Below are 26,641 nucleotides of genomic sequence, written 5' to 3' on the forward strand. Positions count from 1 at the left end.
AACTGGATTCGAGTTTAGTCTAATTCAATTCGAATTCGATTCTAGTTTTTGAGTTGGTAATATTCGTTCGAGTTTTAGACTTCACATTTTTTCTTAAATAACCTCCCAATCAAATTTCGAGTATATTCGAATTTGAGTAAAAAAAATTCACATGAATTTGAAATTTGACCTTTATTAAACGGGCCTCTAGCTGTTGTCTTTAATAGGTTATGGGGGCAATGTAATAAAAGTCACAAAGAGAGAAAAATGTACACAAATAAGAATTAAAATTTGCATTTCACAATGTAATATTCCTCATTAGACTGTTATTGCATTGCAAATTTTAATTGCACATTGCGCACTTTCAAGAAGTGTTTTTGTCGTAATCTTTTGGATCAAACACAACTTTTGCAGTAAGAAGTTTTGTTAGGGCAAACTATAAAAATTTGCAATCTTTTTTCCACTGTCAGAAGTGGTCACTAAACAGTTTCCCGGGTTCACAAAAGCTATATTACGTTTGAACAAAGGAAATCTTTTGCATTGCAAATATTTTTCCATTACCAACTTTCATTACATTCCTCCATATGTCCTCTGAAAGTGTACTTCTTTGCGTATACAGTAGCTAGAATAATGAATGACAAATTGTTTAGTCTTTGCAAGTTTCCAAATAGACACGTTATATTTTTCCTTTTTAGTCTTTTTTAATCATATATTAAAGGTTCAAACATTGTGTTGCTTGAACATCTCTTTTTGCAACATCATAACAGCTTTTTATTTTATGAACAGTATTGTTCACAATACTGAAAGACACATTGCAATGCACCATTACCCTGGAAACACACAAGCAAAGAACTTTTTATATGAGCACTGCCTTTTTAGCTTTTAATGCCTATGGGTATTTTTTTCACTGATATCCACCATGTCAGCAAGTCGAAAGATGACAGATTTGACAACAATATAAAAACTCAAGCAAAGGTTTACAATAGTACATACAGAAGATCAACAATGCCTTTTAAAAGATGAACAGTGCAGCCAAGAGTTTAACAAAGTACAGAAGAGACATATAATTGATGAGGGGTAGAAATATTAAATTGACAGGGTTTTCCTCAAAAATGAATGTGTGGTAGGAAGAAGCCATAAATTAGATTTTTTAAATATTAGCCATCCCTTAATTTAACCCTGTGAGTTAATAAGAGAAAAAGTACCTAGAGAAGATGTAGACAGTGTTTAATGTTTTGTAAAGACACATATTTACCAGGGCATGATCTCTAGCCCACACAGATGATGGAAGAAGTTAATAAAGCCATCCTAAAAACAGATTTCAATATTGTACATTGCAAAATCTGTTCGCATTTGCTGATTTAATTTTAATTTTGTAAACTGTTTTTTTCCCACCACTTTGCCCCTTTAGAGGTGAAAGTTTGCTTTAGTGCTATATTCACCCTTGAGTATAAATCTTCTTTAATACCCCCCATATGAACTATTACTTTTGTTTCATTTGCAGCTTTGTTTTTACAGCATAATTTCTAAATATTTGCCATTATCTATTCTCTTCAGAAAGCGTCTTATTTGGTAGACGGCGAATAAAAACGGAATATTAATGCAATTTACCAGCAAAATAAAAACATGGCCATGTTATTCAGCCTCCACAGCAGGGTGTGTTAGCATACTAAATTATATTTCTGAAATTCATGAGGATTCATTTATTTAGGTTCCCAGGGGTTTAAGTTTTCAGTATTGCTCTGCATAAATTGGATAACCCATAGATAATTCCCTTATTGTACTCTGAGCTAAAATCCCTTCATTACAAATTTTTTGCAAGGTGAAATGCATTTATGCACTCTCTGTATATCCCATATGCCCTATCATTATTGCCAAAATATACTGCATTATCTGAAATGTACACAAATGATGGATTACTGACCAGTAACATTGGCAGAAAAGATTTTTATTCAGGTTTATCTATGTATTTTTCCTCCCGGATTTTGTAAGTAAGATCATTGTTTATAGCAGTAATTTTAATAAATGTGCTTATTTTTAGACCATGTTTGCCAGCTCTTACATACACACATGCAAGGATGTTGTTACCAAAGAGTGTATACAGCATATCTTTAAAAACCAATAAACTCCAAGCAATCCTATCTTTCTTTATGTCAGTGATTCTAGATATGCATTCTGGATCACAGCATTTACAGTATTACTACATTGTTCTCTGTAACAAAAACATCCTTATGGGATGACTCAGCATGTTGGTCATTTCAAAATACCTACAATGATCCAATATTATCTAAGCAAATTATTGTTTTTTTGATAACACTACTTGAAGGGAAATTCTTAATTAACAGTGTTGGCTATCCACTTACTGAATATCAAGGCAAGCATTGCTCCATACAATCTGATAACTGAGGTTAGTTGGTAAAGTTTGCAATCTGATATTGCTATAGAACTGGGGTTAGTTGGTAAGGTTTGCCTCTTAACTTGATTAACCTAAAATGTCCAATCCTTCAACATTCTTGTTTGACTTTCACAGGCATCCACCATCTTTCTACCAACAATGAACAAACCTTTGTAAGCTGTTCTTGGCTTCCCAGCATTACCGTTGGTCTATTCAGCTATTAATTCCTTCTGTCTTAGTTTAAGAAGCCCCTTACTCCTACAATACCCAAAATAAACCAAACTAAATAATTATTATTCAAGAAAGCAGGTTGTACTCATGGGCTACCCTATCTTTTATTGACAACAATGCCAATTGCCCAGAATCCACAGCTGAGAGCTAAAGTAGAGGAAGAACTAAAAGGCTATGCAATGGATAAAAGAGACAACAAGCTTCAAATAAAATCTGATAATATAAAAGGGATTATAATAGAATCACAAACTGGATTTGATTAAGGTAAAATCTGAGAAGCATATAAATATGTCACTGGAACAATTAATATTACCCAGTCAGGGACAGAATTATTTTAGATTTAGATCAAGGAGTGACTTTCTAAATAACAATCCACAATCCGTGTGTTGCTTCAGGTATATTTGTTTCTTTAGGGGGGAGCCTGATGAGGAGATGAAGGAGGCTAATACTGTACAACTAATGGCGACACTGTGTATTCCTAATGGTTAATAGTAATCATATCATTCCCACTATGTCACAGCACATTTTACATAGTAAACAAACAGGCAAAACATGAGATGGCTTGCATTTGCATAAACAAACTACTAATAGCACAGGAACATGAAAATGGTTGAAATGTACATAAAATTTTTATAGTATCCTACTGAGAAGTTTAAAAGTGCACTAACTGATAAAATATGAAATAGTTACTCGGAAATTAAACATTAAATGAAACACAGAGGGAAGTCAGCTTATTTTGTAAGATTCAAATCTAAGAAAGAATCAAAGCCTATGTATTTTGTAAAACCCCTACCAAGTGCATATGCAGACAGGCCTACTATTGCAGCTAAATAATTAGACAGTGCCTGTCGCTTGATTAAGGAAAAGCTGCCGTTAAAACCTTATTAGCAAGCCTTGTCCTTTAAGCTTGTCTGCACTCACCTGCTGACTTTCTTGGTAAGGGGGTGGGGGCACACTCTGGGTGGCCATCATTGTCAGAGCTGGTGCAGGGGACACATGTTGCATCATGGGATTGATTCACATCTAGAGCCCTGTTAAAGTGGAGAAAGTTCATCTGGATTAAAAGATATATAATCTGTCATTACAACTGAAATTAACTGGTTTTATAATGAATTTACAATTGAATTACTGATCTATATCAGATAATGTGATACACATTTTGTGGCATAGTGATAATTTGAAAATTGTGGGGAAAGAATCAGGCTTTTAATGATGCATCATGCGAACCCATAAAGTTGGAAGACAAAAAATAATAATGCAAACTAAGTTCGGTTGGAGAGTCATTTAACTTAATTGTAAAGACAGGAAGTGAAGACACAACAATGTATAACTAACTAGAAGAAACACAGCAATATTTAACTAACTAGCAGTATGTTATGGTCTTGAAACTAATTGCCTGTACACAATGCAAATGTTTACTCTTGTGTATTATGATACTGGACAAATTAATATAGTTCAATAAATTGCATGAAATCCAATTATTTCATCACAGTTCAGATGCATAATGGATGCCTCTTTATATGTGACACCAATTCTCCCCAGCTTAACACTACATTAGCTGGAGTGCAATTTATATACATTGTATCATAGGCAAATTTCTCTTTACAAAAGCCTAACTTGCCACTGGAAACCCATCCAAATATTCAACACAATTAGGGAACATATCAGCGATCAGATTTCTACTGTTAAATGCCATATTATCTGACAAACATCTTTTTATTCCATTCTGCAGGAGATGCCCATGGATGCATACTTGAACTGGCACATTTTAATAACAGTTTAGTTCTCACGGTAATTGATTGCATTAGCTTGTGTATACATAACTGGTTTTCTAAAGGAAATGGTGCATCTCATAAACAATTAGCAGAGAGGTTAAAATCCTGATGTTTCACTCCCTATATGTATGTCACAGTTCAGAATCAAATCCCTTGTAGTTAGGGAGTAAGTAGGATACAAGTAAAATATGATTATAAAATATAAAAATAAAATAAAATAAAATATGAAAATTACATTTTAAAGATATAAGCTAATGATAGGCAATGCTTGTACATTGAATCAGTATATTGGTTGGGTAATGGCAAGGGTTATCATAGAAGGAGATAGGGCAGAGGTTCAGTTCTGACAACATTCCATGAAATGGTGTGTGGTATACAGAACATTCCTTCCATTACATTACTGTTGGAAAACCTAATTAGAGGTTAATGTTATATCATTGACTAAGTTTGCATCAGGTCTAGTCACTCACAGCAACCAATATATTTACCTTAAAATGCATGACCAGTAAATGATTGTTGCTGCTGATTGCTGGGGGTTACAAGACCGGGTACAAACGTTGTAACTTATTATTGTTATACTGTATAATACACAAGAGCCATGACTATCCAGTAAATTGTATCCTTATAAATGGTGCTTAGTGATGTCATTGATTATAATCGGAGCTTAGTGATGTCATGTATTATAATAAATAAACTACCCCCTGTTGCAAAATAAGAGGATATTAGAAGTCACCTCGGAGTTCCGTGACCTGTAGAAAAACTTTTTTAAATGGTCGTGGAACTCCTCGGTAACTTATAAAATTATTCACTATATAACCCCCTTATTGTCTAAGCTTTTGTGCAGCCTGCTCATTCTATACATATAAAATGTGTCCAATGTTAGGTGGAGGCATCTATAATTGTGTCCTGTACTTTTAAGAACCTATAGCTTTCCCTTTGAGTGTATACATAGTAACATAGTAAGTTAGGTTGAAAAAAGACACACGTCCATCAAGTTAAACCTTTTAACTTTTTTTTAACCTGCCTAACTGCTAGTTGATCCAGAGGAAGGCAAAAACAACCCATCTGAAGCCTCTCCAATTTGCCTCAGAAGGGGGAAAATTCCTTACTGATTCCAAAATAGCAATCAGACTTCTCCCTGGATCAACTTGTACTATGAGCTGTCTGCCATAAACCTGTATTCCCTCACTTGCTAAAAAGCCATCCAACTCCTTATTGTTTTCCCTAACATTTGAAAAGCAATTGAAGTTTTTCTTAAGCTTCCATACTTTATTGGTCACAATCTTTCTTATTACTTCCTGCAGACCTTAGTCACCCTGTAGTGTCATAATCCAGTTTAAAAAGGATCTGAAAGGTAAAACATTATCTAGGTTATGGTAAATTAAAAAGAAATGGCAGTGGAAATATACAGGCCTAGCTGTGGCACTCATCAGAGAGAAGCCATAATTAACTGTATCAGTAAAGGTGTTTCTATGTAATAAGCTAGAGCCAACATTATAGTGCATATGGCCACTTTTGAAAGTCAACTTATAAAGAGATAATATAAACTAAGTAAAGCATGTCTTCCCATACACAATTTAAATACACAGAATCATTATGTTGCGTTTTAACCAACTTATACAGCTTGACAGTGTATTAAAAGTAACAGTAAACTGCATATTTTATTTAGTGCGAAAATTAAGAGCTGCAATATTTGTGAAAATCAAGAACAAAAAGCACTTTTATTTAATAAAAAACCTGCTGTTTCAGACAACAAATAAATATAGCCTGCTTTCAATGGCTTCCTACAGATCAACGCAGACGGAAATAATTACTTAAAAGGCATCATTACTACTTTATTAGTATTTGCTTTATTATGTTGCAATCACTTTTTTTACCCAGTTTTATTGCATTGCACATTTTCATATGCTTAGTTTTATCCAAAGTCTTGTGCTAGCAATGCACGTGTGAATCATTAATTCCCTAATTGCTTGTAAAATTTCTTTGACTCAATAAAAAAGTATATTTACTGAATCAAGATTTCAACTTATCAGCTGCGCCCTTCCTTCCTGCGTAATATTGAGCAATTCATTTACTAACTACGGTGCTGTAGAAATGTAATTCTCAGCTGTTGTCTTAGACTAAAGGATTACAGAACCATTGTCCAAAAAACTGATTACTGGACATAAAACTGGATAAAACTGGAAGGAAATAAACTAATAAACTGATTTTATGAACTGCGAGAGTGTAGAGCCAGTAACATACTGTACAGTAATTGTACACGCTCTTTCAATAGAGCCATTTTAAAATCAAGAGTGCCGCTTTCTAAATTGCATTGGTAGTGGGTAAATGAATTAAACACTGTCAACTGAAAAACATTTTTAGTGCTATCATATACTATCATATACATCATTACACAATGCTTCTATGTAGAGATGAGCAATGACTTGTGATTTGTTTTGCTGAAACGTTTTGTTAGGAAATAAAAACTGCATAGACAATTCAAAATGAATGCTTTGCCTATTTTCTTCAACTGAGCCTTTCAATATGCCTGTCTGGTAAAGTATGTGCAAATGATACTAATTTCTATGCAGTAAAAGTCTGATATCATTTTATAGAATTTATACGTTGGCATTTTGGAGAAGGTGACTGTATAGTACGAATGCAGGGAAGAATTACTCTGATAGAGACAGAGTAAAACAGCTATGGGACATTATTCTTGAACACATGCTCTAAATGAGAACGCCGTTCATACATTGTCCCCCATCACAACATAGTTGTTTAATTATATGGACTTTTATTCAAATTTTAGATCTTAGGTGAAAAAATACGACTACTAGCTGCTGTTTGAAATACGAAGTGTGCTGTCAACATTGAAGCTCTGCCAACTTGGAGGCCTGTTGCTTTCTTCTGTGGCCGCATCTGGCAATCAGCCCTGCTACTGGCATCCCCTACTTTTATTCACAGAAAATATTGCTAAACGTACAGAGAGACTGACCTAAAAAGAGTGATACTGAATGTGTACTGAATTTATATACTATACTATGGATGGCAGTGAAACATTTGATCAGAATGTCCTTTTACCATGCAGGTAAATCTTTTTGCTAGATAAAATATATTCGCTAATCTATGTAAATAATCTAATCATAATTATTCTTTTATGCACTTTACAGGGTAAAAAAGTGTTGATAAATAAGGAGTCTGCAGGGCAGGGGCCTACAGAAACTGCTCCATAAAACATGGATTAAAGCATAAATATCAATATCATTGCCTGGATACTAATGTGCATTATGTACAGTATTTATTGCTTATAAAACACATCCTAAGAAGCAGCAAGTGCTTTCTGTTAGCAGTCCCGGCATCATCTACTATTCACACATTACACAGTTAAATGCACTATTTTCTTTTCAATGCCACCCCCACCCATTTTCTGACATCATAATAAAGTGATTTTATGGCGGTTTCTCAGGCCTGAGATACAGTGTGCTTTTATAAATGGAGCACAAAAAGCTGTAAACAGAAAGGAGCAATACAGACCTAGCCCTGCCACAGTAAGGAAGCTGGAAAACATTAGGTTTGAGCAACAATCCAGTCATAATACCCAAAAGCCATGAATATCCTGTAAAATATACCTTTATAAATAGTGCTTAGTGTTGTCATCATGTACTATTAAAATGAATGAAACTTGTGGACTGTAAAGATGATGTACCCCCATTATAAACTTTGCCTGAGAGTTTCATGACCTGAATAAAAGCACCTGCAGTCTCATGAAACTCTTAGGAAATGTGTCATGAGCCGATGTATTGTTGGAACACTTTTTGAAGCCATTCTTAAACAGATCTGTTTTCTTTCAGTGATAACTGCCATAGCTTGTGCCTATGAATGCATCATTAAAAACACTTAACGCTACTGAACCCCAGATCCATATGCACTTGCACTGGGTCTGTTGAACACTACTTACACAAACCATGTTCACTAAACAGTATTTAACAATTGTAGAGAAATGTACAAATGAAATAAAGTGCTGATATGTAATACACAGATTTAATTATATAGTACAGTAGTTTGCTTCAGTCCAATAACCCAGAGCAACAAATTAGCAGGTAGCTTTTGCTAGTCAGATACAATTAGAATAAACTACTGATTGAATGGTATGTATTACTGGACCAGGGCCAACTCTGCCTTACTTTAGAACACAAAAATTGTAGTTATCTGAGTCATATTTAGATTGTATTTATGTTGCAATACACATGCTATGCCATATATATAGTATTGCTGAGTACAGGCTGTCTAAATCAATAGTCATGGGGAACAGAAGCAATTGCTAGGTGTGATCCCAATCACAAACACCAAGTGCTCCACTACATGGCTCCGTTGATGACACATGCCAATAAAGTGCAAGACTAGAACAAGATACTATGCAGCAGATTTATCAAAGTATGAAATTAGAGCTCACTACAGAATTCTGCCATTCTCTATTCAGTCCAATGGGGTTTTTAGAAGTGCATTAAAGTTAGAGTTCACCAACTGATAAATAACCCTCTAAAAATTCCATAGGAATGGCAGAATTTTCCTGTGGTGTACACTAATTTTACAATTTGATTAATCTGTCCTTAGAACACTAATACAGACAGAGCAGGCCTCGGAGCAATAATAAAATATAATTCCTGTGTGTTGAAGCAGATGTATATAGTGCTGATGATACTGAGACCCAGTGCCCGATGTCCCTTCAATTTATCTATAGGTAACAATATTTAAAGAACAATTGTAGAGGTCCAGTCAAACTTACCTCCTGCCTCTACAATACAATACAGAATTGAGAATTTCATTTTTAATGAAACATGATCCATACTGTGAGTGCACAGTCTGCATTGTGTTACCCAGATTCTAGCAGCTGCCTTGCAATCCCTCTACCTAGAACACTTTGTATCTAAGTCTGAGCATCCACTGTTATGATGATAATACTAATGTATTCTTTGAAAAGCAGGCTTGAAAAATAATGAGCTCATTATATCTGAACTCATTAAAACTTGTTGACATTAAACCCATTAGACCAATTAACATTCCATTAATGACACTGTTGTTTTGTGGGGTAGCAAAGGGTTAATCCTGACTTGTAGTTAATTGACTAGTGTGTGCTTTGGAGATGCATCCTCCAAGGCTGGTAACAGAGGCAGGCTGTCCCTCCTGAGGAATATAAACAAAGTCTAATTGTGAACACTCAAGGCGTTTTTGGCCTAGCCAAAGCAAGGCGAGAGCAACTTCCTCTCAGTGGGAACTTTTGGCTGTACTGTGGCCAAGTATAACCCAGATGCTTACACAGTATTCACTGTTCGGGCTGCACTGCTACCACAGTGTGGGTCAGACACTGTTTCTAGCATTCGGTAAAGAGTTAAGGAAACTTCAGATTTGGAAAATTGAGCAGGGTATAAATAAAACACAGCTGGGAATAAAAGAAAAAAAAAATACAGTATATATGTATAAGAAACACAAACATGGCACTGGAAAAAGAAAGACACAATTGTGTCATAAATAAATAATGTCATTTGATGTTTTTGTGACTTTAATGTTGCATACCATTTGTATCAACAAACTAAGGGATCTGGAAAAAGAATGACTGATGTGGTAACAAAGAAAACAGGTGGTTTATACATCTGTTAAAATTAGTTAATGCGCCTCAACAAATATATGTTAGTCACGCAGAAATATGAAGCAGGCATGGACTCTAACATAACTATTTATAGCCAGAAACATTACTCTCATTGTTACTAGAGAAGAGGTTTGGGGAAATCTCTGTCCTGCAGTAGTAGGCCTTGAACCTAAGCCTAAAACACTGAAGGGCTGGCATAGTCAGATCAGTTCCAAAAATATGTTTTTTTTCTCTTTCCCCAATTCTTATTATTGGCAAACGGGTTTTATGGCAATGCTTTGATTTTGGGGAAAAGACCTTTACATGAGACAAGTGATAACTGAGGTCAAAAATTCAGAAATGTCCCATTGTAATGAAAGAGTACTGAGGTTTTAGGAAAAACATTTATATTACAGTGAATTATCATACATATCATACAAATTTCATGCTATGGCTGGAAGTGAACATAGGACCCCAGTGCTGCCAATCAATAGTTGTATCTATTGCAGCATCATGCTGCCCTCTTTACAATGGTTTCAATAGTATTATGCTATGTAGACTGTATTTACTATAGCATTATGGGGGTTATTTACTAAACCATGAATTTATCTGGTTGGGCATTTCGGGGAAAAAAAAAAAATTTTTTGGAATCTATTATACCTCAATGCTGCAGAAAGCTTAAATCCGAAAATCTGCCCTCTCAGAGCTGTCGAAGTCCTGTATAAGTTAATGACAGAGGTCCCTTTCCCAAACGGAAGATATTGTGGTCTGCACTGAATTTAGACCAATAATCTTAGGGTTTTCAGGCTAAAACTTGAAAATACTGAGCTTTTCGGGAGATAAACTAAAAAAAATCATACGATTCGGGTTTTCGTAACAATTGTATCGGGTTTTTTCCAAATTCTAAAAAATTTGTTTTTTTATTAATAAATGAGGTCAAATGAGGCATGGGAGTTTGGCTGTGTTTTTTTTAATAAGATCCATTCGTATTTTAGTAAATAAACCCCTATGATTCGGACATTTTTAATGTCTTTTTTCCCCCAAAATAATTACCCTAATCTTATAAAGGTTTTAAGGTTTTAGACATGAACAGTAGTCTTATTAAGACTGGTGAGAACTTTGGTCACTAAAAATATGAAGTGTTGTGGCTATTCTCAACTAGGGATGTAGCGAACCGCCGCCGATGTGTTCGCGAACGCCGTTCGCGAACACCGGCAAAATTTGCGAACAGTTCGCGAACTGTTCGCGAACTTCGATCATCCGAAAATCGTTCGATTCGAACGATCGAAGGATTGTAATCGTTCGATCGAACGATTTTCGTTCGAGTCGAACGATCGAAGCCATTGGATCGAATGATTTCATTCGATCCAATGCTTCGATCGTTCGATTCGAACGAAAATCCTTCGATTTTAGCGCTCGAATGGTCGAATGGTCGAACGATTTTGACGCGAACGCCTATTGGCGAACGTCGCGCGACGTTCGCGAACTTGCGGCGGACGCGAACAGCCGATGTTCGCGTGAACAAGTTCGCCGGCGAACAGTCCGCGACATCCCTATTCTCAACTTTTGTCCATGGAAACTTTTTTTAGTGTGACAGACTTTTAGGGGCCCATTTACTTAGTTTGAGTGAAGGAATAGAGGAAAAATAGTTTGAATTTCGAATGGTCGAATATGGCTACTTCGACCATCGAATGGGCTACTTCGACCTTCGACTTCGATTCAAACTAAAAATCGGTCGACTATTCGACCATTCAATAGTCGAAGTACTGCTTCTTTAAAAATTTCTTCGACCCCCTAGTTCGCCACCTAAAACCTACCAAGGCCAATGTTAGCCTATGGGGAAGGTCCCCATAGGCTTCCTAACAATTTTCTGATCAAAGGAATATCCTTCGATCGATGGATTAAAATCCTTCGAATCGTTCGATTCAGAGCATTTAATTGTTCGATCGAACGATTATTCCTTCAATCGTTCGATCGTAGGAATAGCGCAAAATCCTTCAATATTCGAAGTTGAAGGATTTTATTTGGACGGTCGAATATTGAGGGTTAATTAACCCTCGATATTCGACCCTTATGTTTGCTAAAATATATAATATGCTTAAAGCATATATGTTGTAATAAGAAGTACATATGACAGATGAAGAAATACTGTGAAATTTTATTTGTACCCAATTGGCATTGGATTACAATAAAATACAAACAGTAGCTAGTTGCTTTTCAAAGAAATCAACACTGTGGGGCTCTGAAGATATAAGAAAAAAAAAACCACTTGAACAGCCAGGTAAAGTGCCTGCATTATTTTTATATAAGAGGTGGGTAAGACATTTAATTCCACTATTTTCTTGACTATGCCTACAGGAGAAGAACATTAAACCCTGTCACAAACTGCAGGTGACGTGAACGCAATTAATGGAGATTGTTTGTAAAGTGAGGGCAACATACACCAAGCAGGGATAATGGCATCTGTTTGTTTTATTGGGAAGCGAAACATCTAGGAGGCCCTAGTGCACACAGCACACCAGAATTACAGCAAATCCATGGCTGAAATAATAAAGAAGGAAATTGAACGTGAAGTCACAACTCTGCTGGATCAAGATTCATAATCAAACAGAAAAGAAAATACTGCTTTGCATATTACCATAAATTTCAGGAAGAAGGTTGCTGCTGTCATCACACTCATTTAGACTGAGTATTAAAACGCGGAGAGTATTCATTTCCTCTTTGCAAGCTAAGATTCTAGAATATGCACTAATAAGAGCTATGAATCCAATATGTTATGCCAGTTTCCATATAGCCTATTATATAAAGAATTCTGACAGATCCTCCAGTTTCATAGCGGGGATAGTAAGCAACATGGGGTTTGTAACATAGTAAGATGGCATTGTTGCTTTAAAAATCCAACTTGAGTATATCAGTATGAATTCCGTAAAAAATGTGCTTGTTTTTGGCTGCATGCCGACACTCTCTGACATCATGTCTGCAAATAGAAATATTTTTGTGCTGCAGAGACACAGACACTATGGGCACCTTAGTAATGACTGTGGGGTTTCCTTGGTGCTGTTGTAAGCGGAAAGCTGATACCTATCTAGCACTTATACTGTAGCTAATCATATGAAGGTGAAATTACCATTTGACTACTGACTCATGGCTCTTTAGTTTCAGAACAGTGCTTTTTCAGTTGTTAAATATTAACAGATGATTACAGTAGACACAGAAACTGCTGCAGTTGTGTGGATTCCTTCCATACTGTGGATTTTGCTATAGAGGGGCTGGTCATTATATATGTTTGTTTTTGCTCCTGACGAAGATCACGTTTTTTTGTTTTTTCACTAAAACCCTGTGAGTGCCACAATCCTTTTTCCACTGCTTATTTCCCATCCTAGCACCCAGGTATTAATTTTGTCTACGGAGTGCACCATTTCTTTGGTTATATATATATATATATATATATATATATATATATATATATATATATATATATATATATATATATATATGGGACCTGCTATCCAGAATGCTTGGGACCTAAGGTTTTCCAGATAAGGGATCTTTCCGTGATTTGGATCTTCATACATTAAGGGGCAGAATAATCAAGGGACGAATTTCGAATTAATGGCAGTTTTTTGAACTCCCATAACTTTGAAACTCAAATAAAAAACACCAACCGAAATTTATTAAAAAAATCGAAGTTTCTTTTTTCAGGTGAATAGGCTGTATTTGATAGTTCGAATCAAAGTAAGATCGTATTCGATCGAATTCGATTCAAAGTATTTTCACAAAAAACGTAGATTTTTCAAAGTCCACCAGTTGACTCCAGATAGGTTCTACGAGGTCTCCCATAGGCTAAAACAGCAATTCAGCAGGTTTTAGATGGCGAATGGTTGACGTCAAATTTTTAAAGAGACAGTACATGATAAATTTCAATATTCAAATTCAAATCAAATTTGGACTATTCCTTGTCAAAGTATACAATTCAACCCTTGATAAATCTGCCCCTACGTCTGTTATAAAATCATTAAACACACCCAATAGGCTGGTTTTGCTTCCAATAAGGATTAAAGGAGAAGGAAACTACTGAAGTTTATTGCCAATAGATTAGCCACAATAGTGCAAGCTATAACACTATATTTATGCTGTAGAATGCTTTACCATACCTGAGTAAATAGCTCTAGAAGCTCTGTCTGTTTGTTTATGATAGCAGCTGCCATTTTAGCTTGGTGTGACATCATTTCCTGCTTGAGTCTCTCCCTGTTCACATAGCTTTGGGCTCAGATTACAGCAGGGAGGGGGGAAAAGGGAGGGGGAGCGGGAGAGAGGAGCAAACTGAGCATGCTCAAACCCTAGCCCTGAAGGTTTAAGCTGAAAACAGGAAGTCTGATACAGAAGCCCATGTATACACAATAGAAGGAATGCTGTGTTTCTTTTGACATAGGACTCAGAGCAGCATTCCTTTCTGGTAAAGCTTACTTAATTTAGCCTTTCCTTCTCCTTTAATTTCCGATCAAGTACAAGGTACTGTTTTATTATTACAGAGAAAAGGGAAATCAATTTTAAAACTATGGATTATTTCGATAAAATGGAGTCTATGAGAGAAGGCCTTTCTGTAATTGGAACATTCTGGATAATGGGTTTCTGGATAATATATATATATATATATATATATATATATATATATATATATATATATATATATAAAAATTTAATATAAATATATATATTTATTTGTAACACAGCATTATATCCGACTAAATACAGGTATTAGACCTGTTATGCAGAATGCACAGGACCTGGGGTTTTCCAGAAAAGTAGTCATTCCGTAATTTAGATCTCCATCCCTTAAATCTCCTAGAAAATGTATTTTATCAATTAAACCCAACAGGACTGTTTGCCTCCAAGAAAGATTAGTTCGGATTAAGTACAAGATCCTTTTTTATTATTACAGAGAAAAAGGAAATCATTTTTAAAAATGTCAATTATTTGATTACAATAAAATCTATGGTAGATAGCCTTCCCATAATTTGTAACTTTCTGGATAACATATTTCCTGGATAGATATTTTATTTCACGCTATTTGTTTGAACAAAAAGATTGTCTTTTTTTTTAAATTAGACTCCAAAAGTGCAATATATATATACATGTATACATTATTATTATTATTTTATCATAGTGCAGAATGCTGTACTAGATCTGTGTGATGCTGAGATGAAACATTAAATCCAATGCAAGCATGATTCCCTTGTAAATGCTGAAGAATATTTCACTTTGCTGTCCCCGAAGTGTAAGTTTATGGGACAGTGGCTCCTTTGGCTAGTAGATATGCAATGCTGAATAAATCAAAATCACTTTTATGTCCGTAAAAAAAGTTAAGAAATAACATAACTGCAAAATAAACTTTGCAAATAATTGGCCAACTTCTTACTAAATGGCCCTGTTTATGTTCAGAATCAGAATAATTCAGAGCCAATGACAGAGTTGTAAGCCTCAGGCTATGCACAGGTTAAACTTTGATCAATGCGGTAAAGAGGCATTTTGCTGACTTAAAACTTTCCTCACCTCCTCCCCTTCTCACAGCCTCTTGGCTACTAGAGACTAACAGATGATGGTTTTTACAGTCTAGACACATTGGTGGGAGACTAAAATAACAAAGAAAATTCTGTTTTGGAAAAAAAACAAATACAGATCCCCAATCTCCTGGAGTTTATTGCAAGAGAAGCTTAGTCCTATTCAAAATCACATTTGTGACTTTGTAAATAAGTATCCGGTTACAATAATTTTCCTTACACATTTTACCACCAGATGTCAGCACTGTGCATATCACCCCCTCCCAACCTGTTAAAAAGTGTTATATTAGAGATCATGCTCAATAAATCATGAATTTAGCTGAATGTGACAGTAGTGCTGGCCTTACTGTGACATGTACTACAAGTATATGTATTATTAGAAAAAAGTACAGCTGTTACTCTTACCTCCATATGCAATAAAAGGCACTAAGTTTGCCCAGGAGCAGTAACCCATAGCAACCAATAAGATGTTTGAATTTAAACAAGTGACCAGTAAATGCTACCTGTTGATTGGTTGCTATGGGTTACTGCTCCTGGGCAATGTTAGTGCCTTTTATTACATAACCCCTATAGTGCCTTATTCAATAACTGTTGTTCCCCTAATTTTGCTCATTTTTGTCTTTGTGTAGGAATGAAAGTAATCTCAAACTTGGGCATAGAACATCTCATCTTGTCACAATATATATATATATATATATAAATATATATATATATATATATATATATATATATATATATATATACACACACACACACATATAGCTGTATTTATATATATATATATAAAGACATACTCCTTTATATTAAAAATATATAATATATATTAAAAACTATTTTCCAACATAGGCCAATGCTGGGAATGAACACTTGAAATCAGTGATCCTGTACTATCAACACTTGCAGATAAAATGCCATTATTTCTCTATAAAGTGTCCTTGGAAAGGGTAAAAAGCCAACAGTTTGCTGAAAAGAACCATGTAGTAGATCTGTTCTAATTTTATATTTAGAGTTACAAAATCATTGTTGCTGGAATATTTCCAAGCCCAAGTGGATCAGAATTCAAGTGCATACTTCTTTGACATTGTTTAAACCCTATACATGTATGGGGCCAGTTATCTGGAAGCCCGTTATCCAGAAAGCTCAGAACTTCATAAAGGCTGTTTCCCATAGACTCCATTTTATCCAAATAATCCAAATTTTGAAAAATAATTCCCTTTTTCTCTGTAATAATAAAACAGTAGCTTGTACTAAGCCTTGATGAAAGCAAAACAAGACTATTGAGTTTATTTAATATTTACATTATTTTCTAGTAGACCAAATTACGGAAAGATCTGTTATCAGGCAAACCCCAGGTCCCACTTCATTCTGGATAACACGTCCCATACCTGTATATGGACACTTGCATCTTTATATAGTGTTATAATTATAACAATGTCTTTATGTATTAAAGAGTGTTCTTTCAGAAGGAAGTCACTGCATGATCCAGAGCAAATGGATTTAGCTTGGTCTGAAAACTCTCATGTTTTGTTAAGAAAGAACAAATATAAGGACAAAGACATGAATCCAGTTTTATGTCTTCTTATTTTTATGAATCCTGTTATAATACGACTCATATAGGGTGCCTGTTAAATAAGTGTTTGCAGCATTCACAGAAAAGTACTTTCCATAACCATGAATAAACACATGTAGAGGATGGATGCGAGGGCACGAATTTAATGTGTTTTGAAGGTAGCCATAATGCACCAAGCTAAACTGATAATAAAAATGGAACTTTTGATGTCTGTGGTTGTTTATTTGTATGCTTTATCAATTTTGAGCAATTTAGTATCTATACTTCAAATATGAAATTTAAAGTTGAATGGCTTATTTTGCTGAAGGACAGAATTTCATATTTACTCTATGAAAAAAAACATTAAAGTTTGAACACATTTCAGTGTTTTTTATGTGCTATTACCGTTTTGCTAATGAAGGTGAATTGCCTTTTAAGCTGCAAGTCTCAGTTTCCTCAAGAACCCTGCTTAACTTAAATTGTTACAATTGTTTCTTTGCTTATCTTAAATTGTTACAAAAATATCTAAGTGCACCTGCCACGTATTCTAGACTCTCTGCCAAAAGCCAATTAGGTTTTAGAAACGTTGTATCTTTTTTCTGGCTGTGCAGAGATCAAAGAGAAAGTCGGGACATTTCAGTAACAACTGTGGGCTGAGCTGTCAAAATCAGGATTCTCCCGCTAGAAACTGGACAGTTGGGAGTTATGTACTTTAGATCTAGAAGGCTGTAGGGTGCACTTACTATCACAGGTGTTACAATGCACCAGTGTGATTGCCATAACAACAAAACAAAACTTAGTTTTGCTCAGTCTATAAACAATTGCATTGTTGCAGTTTAGCGATTGCATCCCCAATGCAATAATATCTATTGAAATTTGTGTGGCTAGAGCAGTGATCCCCAACCAGTAGCTCGCGAGCAACATGTTGCTCTCCAACCCCTTGGATGTTGCTCCCAGTTGCCTCAAAGTAGGTGCTTATTTTTGAATTCCAGGCTTGGAGGGAAGTTTTAGTTGCATTAAAAAACAGTTGTACTGCCAAACAGAGCCTCAATGTAGGTTGACAATCCACAAAGGAACTACTAAATGGCCAATCAAAGCCCCTATTTGGCACCCCAGGAACATTTTTCCATGCTTGTGTTTCTCCCCAACTCCTTTTACTTCTGAATGTTGCTCATGGGTTCAAAAGGTTGGGGATCCCTGGGCTAGAGAATGGGTGGAATGAACTGAATTTATTGATTGTATAGCTTGCCCAGTTCTCTCAGTGAGAAACACACAATAACACTGGCATATCTGCTTGGTCTAATCTGGTGTATATGCAGGGTCATTGTATTATTGAGGTAGCTGCCTAAAAACAGCATCAGGCCAAACTTCATTTGTGAACATAACTAAATGCCAACTCTATGCTCTAGTTATATAAGAAATGCCATAAACCCAAATACCAAAGAGCAAAAAATCATGTAAAAAAGGACTTCATAGCACCACAGTGTTAAAAAAAAGACATAAGGAATACGTTCACCTTTGTAGTTTCAGGTCCATGCATGTTTTTTTTTTAGAAATGAATATTTTGAATTAGAATTGCATAGATATTTGTATCTAGATTAATAATTTTGTATGACTTTTTTACTTCTTTGACAATCTAGCTTTAGCAAGGAAGTGACTACAATAGAACACATACTAATGTGTATATAGCAATGCTGGTACAGGTATGGGATCCATTATCTGGAAACCCGTTATTCAGAAAGCTCAGAATTACGTAAAGACTGTCTCCCATAGACTCCAGAATAATCAAATTATTTTTATTTTTAAAAATGATTTCATTTTTCTCTGTAATAATAAAATGCTATCTGCACTAGAAGAGCTGAATTTCTGGTTTGAAAAAACTGAAATTCAGCTCTAAAAGTTACCAGAAGATAATAATGTCTGCATTTTTCCCAAAGAAACAGACTGCATGGCAAATTCTAGTGCAGATTCTGGAAAAATCACACATTAGTATTTATCAGAATACCTGCTATCTCATTTCCCACCACACTTGTTACCCATGTTTAATCAGCATTCATGTTAAAAGAGAGGAACCTACAGCAGATAGAGGGGATTTTTATCACTGCCACAAGCAAAACAAGGGCTTTGATTGTTTAACTGTCTTTTAAGAATGTTAATTTCAAAATACTCAGTATTTTGACCAGTTTCAAACAAACAAGAAAAACGTGTTTTGCCCACGAACACTGTGTAAGTATATGTGTAGGACACTTCTTTTCAGTGACTTAAGAACATCAACAGTTAAGCTCCCTTGTAAATTACAATGCATTAATATTTTATTGCCATTATTTATTTATGAGGCTCCAACATATTTCTTGTGATGTTAAAGGCAATAAAATGAAGGCATTAAGGAAGTACTACAGAAATATTACCTCATTAATACATACAGGTAGGAAAAACCAAAGAGGGTTATGCTCTCTGTAAATTGCCTCCAGTTGAAAAGGAATTCCTTGAAATAAAAATGAAAATTTAGTGATAAAAAATGTCATTACTAGCAAATCAAAGCAGAGAATATTTGAAATCCATCCAGCTTTCTTTAAAGGAGAAACTAAGGCCTAGATTGAAGGAGTAATAAGTGACTAAGAAGCAGTCAATTTATTTTAACAATCTTCAGGTGCTAAAAAGGACCCCGTGTCAGAAAGATATAGCGGAATAGGAACAATAGGTGGTATCTGAAAAAGTACCAATGATTCTAAAAAGCAATAACTTCTATATGGCAGGTCTAGTTATCAGTGTTGATTTAGAGAGATCAACAAAGCATTACTATTTATTTAAAGTCCAAAAGGGTTAAGTAATTAGCAAGGATAGACCACAGGCCAGAGATCCTGATACCTCAGCTGCTCTCAACTCGTTTTTTAATCCTCCCTTACATTCCTCCTTTTCACACCCACCCTGCGCCTTCACCTCAGAGCATCAGCACGACAGCTGCTTTCAGCTGTCTTTGTTCCCTCCATTCCCCTCCCCCGGTTCACCCTGCTGCTAAAGGGACAATGTTTACAGCTCGCAGTATAGGAGTTTCATATGAGTTCAAAATACTTTTCTATAGACTGAAAATGTGGCATTGTGCATGTTTACAAAAACACCTAGAAATCCGGATTTTATCTAGACTTTATGGTACAGACTTATTTGTCTTCACAAGCACATGAAGCATTTATGAAGTGCTCCTCAAAAAGGGACAGATTCAGTCACATGACATGCATACATATTAAAACCATTTCTGCCTGTGGCACACTGGTAGTTTTTGACCACAACTGCCATCCGGAAGAAAATAGTGGCCAAAAGCCTCTGCTTCTGTCTCAGATGTGCCAGAACAGTGACAGGGGGGACTTCTACTCCAAAATGCTCAAACAAGTATCTTTAACAGAACGTCTCCTAGATGTTTGGCTCAAAAAGTTTATGCTGGCTGTGCTTTTATTGGATGGCTATGCTCTTTCTCAGTAGCCTGCCTGTATGTTTTTGGAGTGTGGGAGGAAACTGAGGCCCAAATTCACTAAAGTGCAAAGTGACTAACGCTGGCGCAATTTCGCTGCTTAGTGAATTTGGGCCTGAGTGCCCAGAGGAAACCATACAAACTCCTTTCAGGTAAGTGCCAGGCTGGGATCAAACTCAAGATTCTGGCAGCAGTGGTAACCACTGAGGGACCATTCCATTCATTTTGAGATGAATATTGTGGTGAAAGTAAACTGCAAATTGTTCAGTCTAGTGATAGACAAATTTGTGCCAATTTCAGTTTGCCGAAAAATTAGCAAAATGCACTGAAGTCACTTTTTCCAAGCCACACAACTTTTTTTATTTACAATACATTGGATACTATGGGCTAAACCACACAAAATATTTCACCCATCACTAGTTCAGTCACCACTACTAGTATCTCCATCCTCTTTTTGCCTGAGAGTTCTGGGTGTTACAGTTCAGCAACATACATTACTCCAACGATATTTTGCACATAGAGTTAAATAGTAAAACTTAAGTGTATGTCCACCTTTAATTTCACGGTCTCAAGAACTCAAACATTCAATTAGGTAAGTTGGTTCTTTGGTATATCAAATGTGTGGCGCTCATTTTGTAGTTAATAAATATATTTAATGGTTGGTGGCACACTTCACATCTATCAGGCATGTGAGAAGTTCTACAACAACAGATACAAAGTTTCAAGTTGACTATATTCAGTGTTATTGTTGATGTTTAGCATGGTATACTTAAGTATCATTTAATTGACCTAAAAAGCTTTCAAAACTCCAGTCAAATGAGTTAATAGCTTTTGGAAAGACTTGACAGCATTTTTGTTTTTACATAAGCCAAAATTCTTACATAAACTGACTTGAATCTCAGTTTTGCCAATCTGACTGTTCTTTCTCAAACTGTCATTTAGAGTGTTATGCTTACAGACTACTGCTGCACAAATATGGCAGCCCCCTCATAAAAGAACATGGGGGGGATCAGATAGTAATGCAAAAGCATGAGGCAAAAACTTTTATGGAAAAAAATATAAATAGTATACAAAGACAATGTTATGGTAGATTAAAAAAGGTTTAATTTCTGGTGTCTCATTTCTATTCCAATCCCTTGAAAAACAAGAGACCGATGATAGGAATTAAAGTGCTCTAGTATTTGAAATATACTTGTGCAAACAGGATACAGATATATCAAACTGTATATAATATATATATATATATATATATATATATATAGACTTCTTCTGCTGCAAGTTTCCAGCTTTAGAGGGCAAAGCTGTATGTATAGCATTAGAGGCACTGATATGGTTGGTTATGGGGAAAAGGTTCACTGGAAAAGGTTTAGTTGGTGGTGTGAATGTTGCACACGGCTGGAGACAGGAGATTGTAAAGCTGAACCTTAAAGACAGTATTAGATCAAAAGTGAGAATGTATGGTACAAAATGAAGGTCTTTTACATCATTTTAAAACATTTTAATAGTATGCACTGCTTTCTGCATAACTTTAAACTTCACGTCTGAACGAATACATTACTGGTCCTGTTTGGTTTTATATACTGTAGATGTAATAATAACACAGAGGTAACACCTCCTGCAGCCAGATGCCCAACTGAATATGGAGGTCTGCATATTCAAAGAGCCAAAATAAAGCAATATCCAGGATAATGAAAAAATGCAGAAGCTCCTCAAGGAAGGGACAACATTTTGGATTACCTGTACTTTGATACTTGAAATTTATGTATGCGGATCTGTTTTTTTTTTCAATATTCTGTTTTTAAATGGATACAAAATGCTCGTGTTGGAAGGATAATTAGTAATTCATTACAAATTTAAGCCATAGACCCTAATACACAACATGAAAAACCACCTCAGACCATTTTTAACGTCATCATTCTGCATTCAGGCAGGTAATGGCAAACTTTTTTGTTAGACTACCAAATGAAATGCCATTTAGCACTCCAGAGAAAATGTTTCTACTGCTCCAGAGGCCAGTGACCTTTAAACCAATCCTGCCAATGCTGGGTATTGCCGTTGGCGATATTCGATTTATCTATCACTAATCCATAAATAACCCCTAACAGTTTTACCTAGAATTTCACCATAATTGTGGACACAAATGGACCATTCTTTTGATTCCATCTGCGCTGCGAATATGGCAATTGCAGACAATGAACCAATATGGACACAAAAGTGCATGTGCTTTGTTGTAAATGGGCGCAGTTGCTATGAATATTTTCAAAGTGTGTCTGATGTAATTTCCATTGTTTGCTGCGTGAGTGATGCCTGAGTCTGATTCTTTAGGTGAAAATGTCCCATCACTTAAATTTGGATGCTCTAAGCAAAAAACTCTTCAATTACTTTAAATTAATAGCCTTTGCAAATTCTCCAACAAAATTATGTTGCAGTTATTTTTGACAAAGTGCTCCAACTGAGCTTTCACGCTCACCAGTTCATTACTCAGGTTAAGGTGCCCATGCCCCAAACTCTCACATAAATCAATATTACCGGTATATCAACCCACCAGCACCTCGAACCTGCAGCATGGGGAGAACTTCACTTGCAAATGTACAGCTTATAGCGCACATTCCATGGACTCCTGGACAGCGATAAAAATGAAACAACTTTATTTACAGTAACATCTCCTGAGCTGTGCCTATCGACAAAGGGTGGAAAGGGAACCCCCAGAGCCACAGCCACCTTCCCTGTGACAACACACACAACAGCACCTGATTCGAAATGAAAGACAGGAATGACTAAGCAGCAACCAATATTGAGCAAGAAGCAAATTTTGATGCAAGTACCTGTGTTGAAAAGCACAAGGGTACCCACTGCGTTTGTGGACATAAATGAGCCCTAGAGTGTCCAAATACTTTTGGCCACATAGTGTAGTTTAATTTACCATTCATCTGACCTAGATATTAATCAGTCACCCAGTGAGGGTAAGTAATGCATTTAAAACAGATTAACCATTGAACTGGAAATAATATGTCTATTGATTTGTAATCAGCTCTGCTGAACAGAGATTGTATAGGCAGTTGTTTCTAGTGACAAGAGTGCAACCCTATGTTGAAGTTAGGGGCTTTTCCTCTTTGATCAAACATGCAAGTACACTTAAAGGTGTGATTCACCTTTGAGGTAACTTTAGTATGTTATTAAATGTCCAATTTCTAGCAACTTTGCATTTTATCTTTATTATTTATATTTTACAGATTTTGAGTTATTTGCCTTTTTCTTCTGACTCTATACGGCTTTCAAATGGGGGTCACTGAACCCATGTAAAAAACAAATGCTCTGTAAGGCTAAAAATGTATTGTTATTGCTATTTTTTATTATTCATCTTTCTATTTAGGCCCTCTCTTATTCAGATCCCATTCTCGTATTTAAATCAATGCATGGCTGCTAGGGTAATTTGGACCCTAGCAACCAGAATGCTGAAACTGTAAACTGGATAGCTGAATACTGAACTGAATAAAAAGCTAAATAACTAATAAAAACATGAAAACCAAATGCAAATTGTCTCAGAATATTACTTTCTACCTCATACTAAGGGGCATATTTATTATGCTGTGTAAAGAACAGAAGGATAATACACCACACATCAGCAGCTTTACCGTGTAAAAAACAGCGTAAAATTTTTGTGTTTTTTCTTAGAGTGACTTTAGCCAGAAGCAATGTAAAATAAAGGTGGTAAATCTGGTGTTTGCATGGTGAAAATTACACATACCACGCAATATTTTACACAGCTTTTTTACACCATTTGTTCTGCGAATTTCGTTTAACACAGCACAATAAATATGCCCCATAAAGTTTATTTTAAGGTGAACAACCCCTTTAAAAAAAATTAACCTCTTCTGAACAATGTATTATGTAATACACCCAATAAAGAGTTAAAAGAATAATCACTAGTTTTACCTCAAGAAAACCAATAGTTTTGCTATGTCTTTTTACAGATAAAATGACAAAGGTTATAGATGACAAAAGTTATAAAATTTGCATAGGCACATGTGTCCTTTTAAATAGTACATTTACAATATTATTTTGTGCTTAGTTTGTAGTAGTCAACTGTCTCTTAAACCAAACCTACAGCACTCAAAAGTTGCAAGTGGAGTTTGTTTAGTAATGCAGTTTCATTTACAAAAATATGTGTTAAATGTCTTTGTGTTAAATAAAGGACATGTAAACCTACCCCACAAAATTTTAATCAGTGAAAAGCCTCTTTGAAATCTTTAGATACATGCCCATACATTCTCCTAACCACCTCTAAGTTCAGCTTAACATCAAGTGCCAGTTACAAAATGAAAAGTGAAGATTCTATTGGTTGCTAAGTGCAATGACACTTGCAATATAGTAAGTAATGTGTAACACAATTAAGAGCCTGTAAGTGATATTGTTGTTAATAACCATTGTACCATTGGAATATGCTAATAGCCTCATGATGTTCGAGGTTTTTTTCTGTGGGTTTCGCTCACTGAAAACTCAATCGATTCTAGTTTTCACGTTGTTAACCCCGAATTCGCTTATTCGAGATTTTTGCCATTCCAGTTTTTTCTTAAATCAGAAACCATTCGAGTTGTAAGGTCAGTCGAGTTCATTCAAGGTTTTAAAAAGCACCCATACAGTAGCTCTAAAATTCAATCTTTGATAAATAACCCCCTAAATTTTGTTAGACAGATACAGATATAATAAAGTACTTTGTGGCACTTATTTCTGCCTGAAGTCTCCAAACCATATATGGTAAGTGAATAATCAGGTGGCACTGGGAAATCTAAAAATAACAGTAGATTACATACAGCTGCCTTAGTTTCATCATGCAAACACTTTGCCACAAATGGATCAACGGATATACTGCAGTATAAATTGAATTCTGCAAGATTTGTATATTTAGGTACAGATGAAGTATGTGGAATTGTATGCCTTTTAATAATATGTTGAGGCTTGCTAAACATGAATTATAGTGCCAACATGATAGTGCCAACATCTTTCTACAGAATAAAATGATGCTACCTATCCCATATATTGGCACAATCCGCTCTCCATCTGTACATATTATTTATGGAAAATATGTATTTTTTTAATTGAACGCTTCTTTTCCTTCCGTGCCACATCTTTTTGTGTATTATAAAATGTCTGCATTAATTCTTTAAACTCATCAAAATTATTATTCATTTTCTACAATAATAAAATAAGTATAGTTAATTTGCATTTGGCCAGGAATAGAAAACAAATGTTATAAATGGCAGAGAGCAAGAATGAACATGACAAGGACACGCGTGAGCCACCCTTTTAGGGCTCTTTCTCAAAACGAGAAAATGCTTGGCACATTTCAATTTACATGTGTTTGCTTCATAACTTCATACAAAAGCAATGAACCAGAGTGCAATCAAATAGTATATTCATTTCATTTGATTTCCAATCACACGGTGTTAACATAACAATTTTTTACTTAGCCCATTCAGAAAGGGAGGTCAAAATAAACATGCAAGAGGAAGGTCAAATAAATGCAAAGCATATTCTTGGCTAGAGATATGAACTGTGTGGGTGTTAGAACTAGCACTGCATTACACGAGACAACAGATTCCACAGTTAAACAAAGTTCAGTATTGCACTAAAGCTATCCCCTTAAACTGTGGTTCTGCGATTATCACACAAACCACCCCATTTATGTGGTGAGTTTAATAGACATCACAAATAGTTTTTTATAAAAATAGATATAGATATGATATTAGGAGTTACTTCATGCACATCAGAACCAGGGGAGTCCAAGGGGGCCATGGCTCCCCAAGAATGTATTCTCCCAACAGTATAATGTAGGCCTGTTAGGCCCATAGGGCAGGTTGTAAGTACAGGGTTCACTATCTGTAAGAGAGTTACAGAAGTAATACATATAATAAGGGGCAGATTTACTAAGGTTAGAATGGTATTTTCGAACTTGAATTTTCCAGTTGTTTTTTGGGTCAAAACTCACATTTTCGAGTTGAAAAAAAAAACAAACCCAAATTTGAATTTGAGATTTATTATCATCCCCTACCATGAAAATAAATCAAATTCAATAG

The 26,641-nt window shown here is 35.4% G+C and overlaps 1 protein-coding gene across 5 annotated transcripts in view; it reads right to left on the bottom strand.

Annotated features, from left to right (window-relative positions):
* Nucleotides 1-26,641, bottom strand: part of pknox2.L (PBX/knotted 1 homeobox 2 L homeolog) — a 381,764-nt gene that overhangs the window by 131,626 nt on the left and 223,497 nt on the right. For 4 of the 5 annotated variants that reach the window (XM_018225718.2, XM_018225715.2, XM_041569193.1 and 1 more), the window contains one exon: nucleotides 3,527-3,636. The exons of the other annotated variant lie outside the window; for it this stretch is intronic. In XM_018225718.2, coding sequence (XP_018081207.1) covers nucleotides 3,527-3,613 — 87 coding nt within the window. In that variant the 5' untranslated portion in view covers nucleotides 3,614-3,636. The remainder of the gene's footprint in view (nucleotides 1-3,526; nucleotides 3,637-26,641) is intronic. 5 annotated transcript variants of the gene reach the window in all.

This window comes from Xenopus laevis, chromosome 7L (assembly GCF_017654675.1).
Source record: "Xenopus laevis strain J_2021 chromosome 7L, Xenopus_laevis_v10.1, whole genome shotgun sequence".
Classification (NCBI taxonomy): Eukaryota; Metazoa; Chordata; class Amphibia; order Anura; family Pipidae; genus Xenopus; species Xenopus laevis.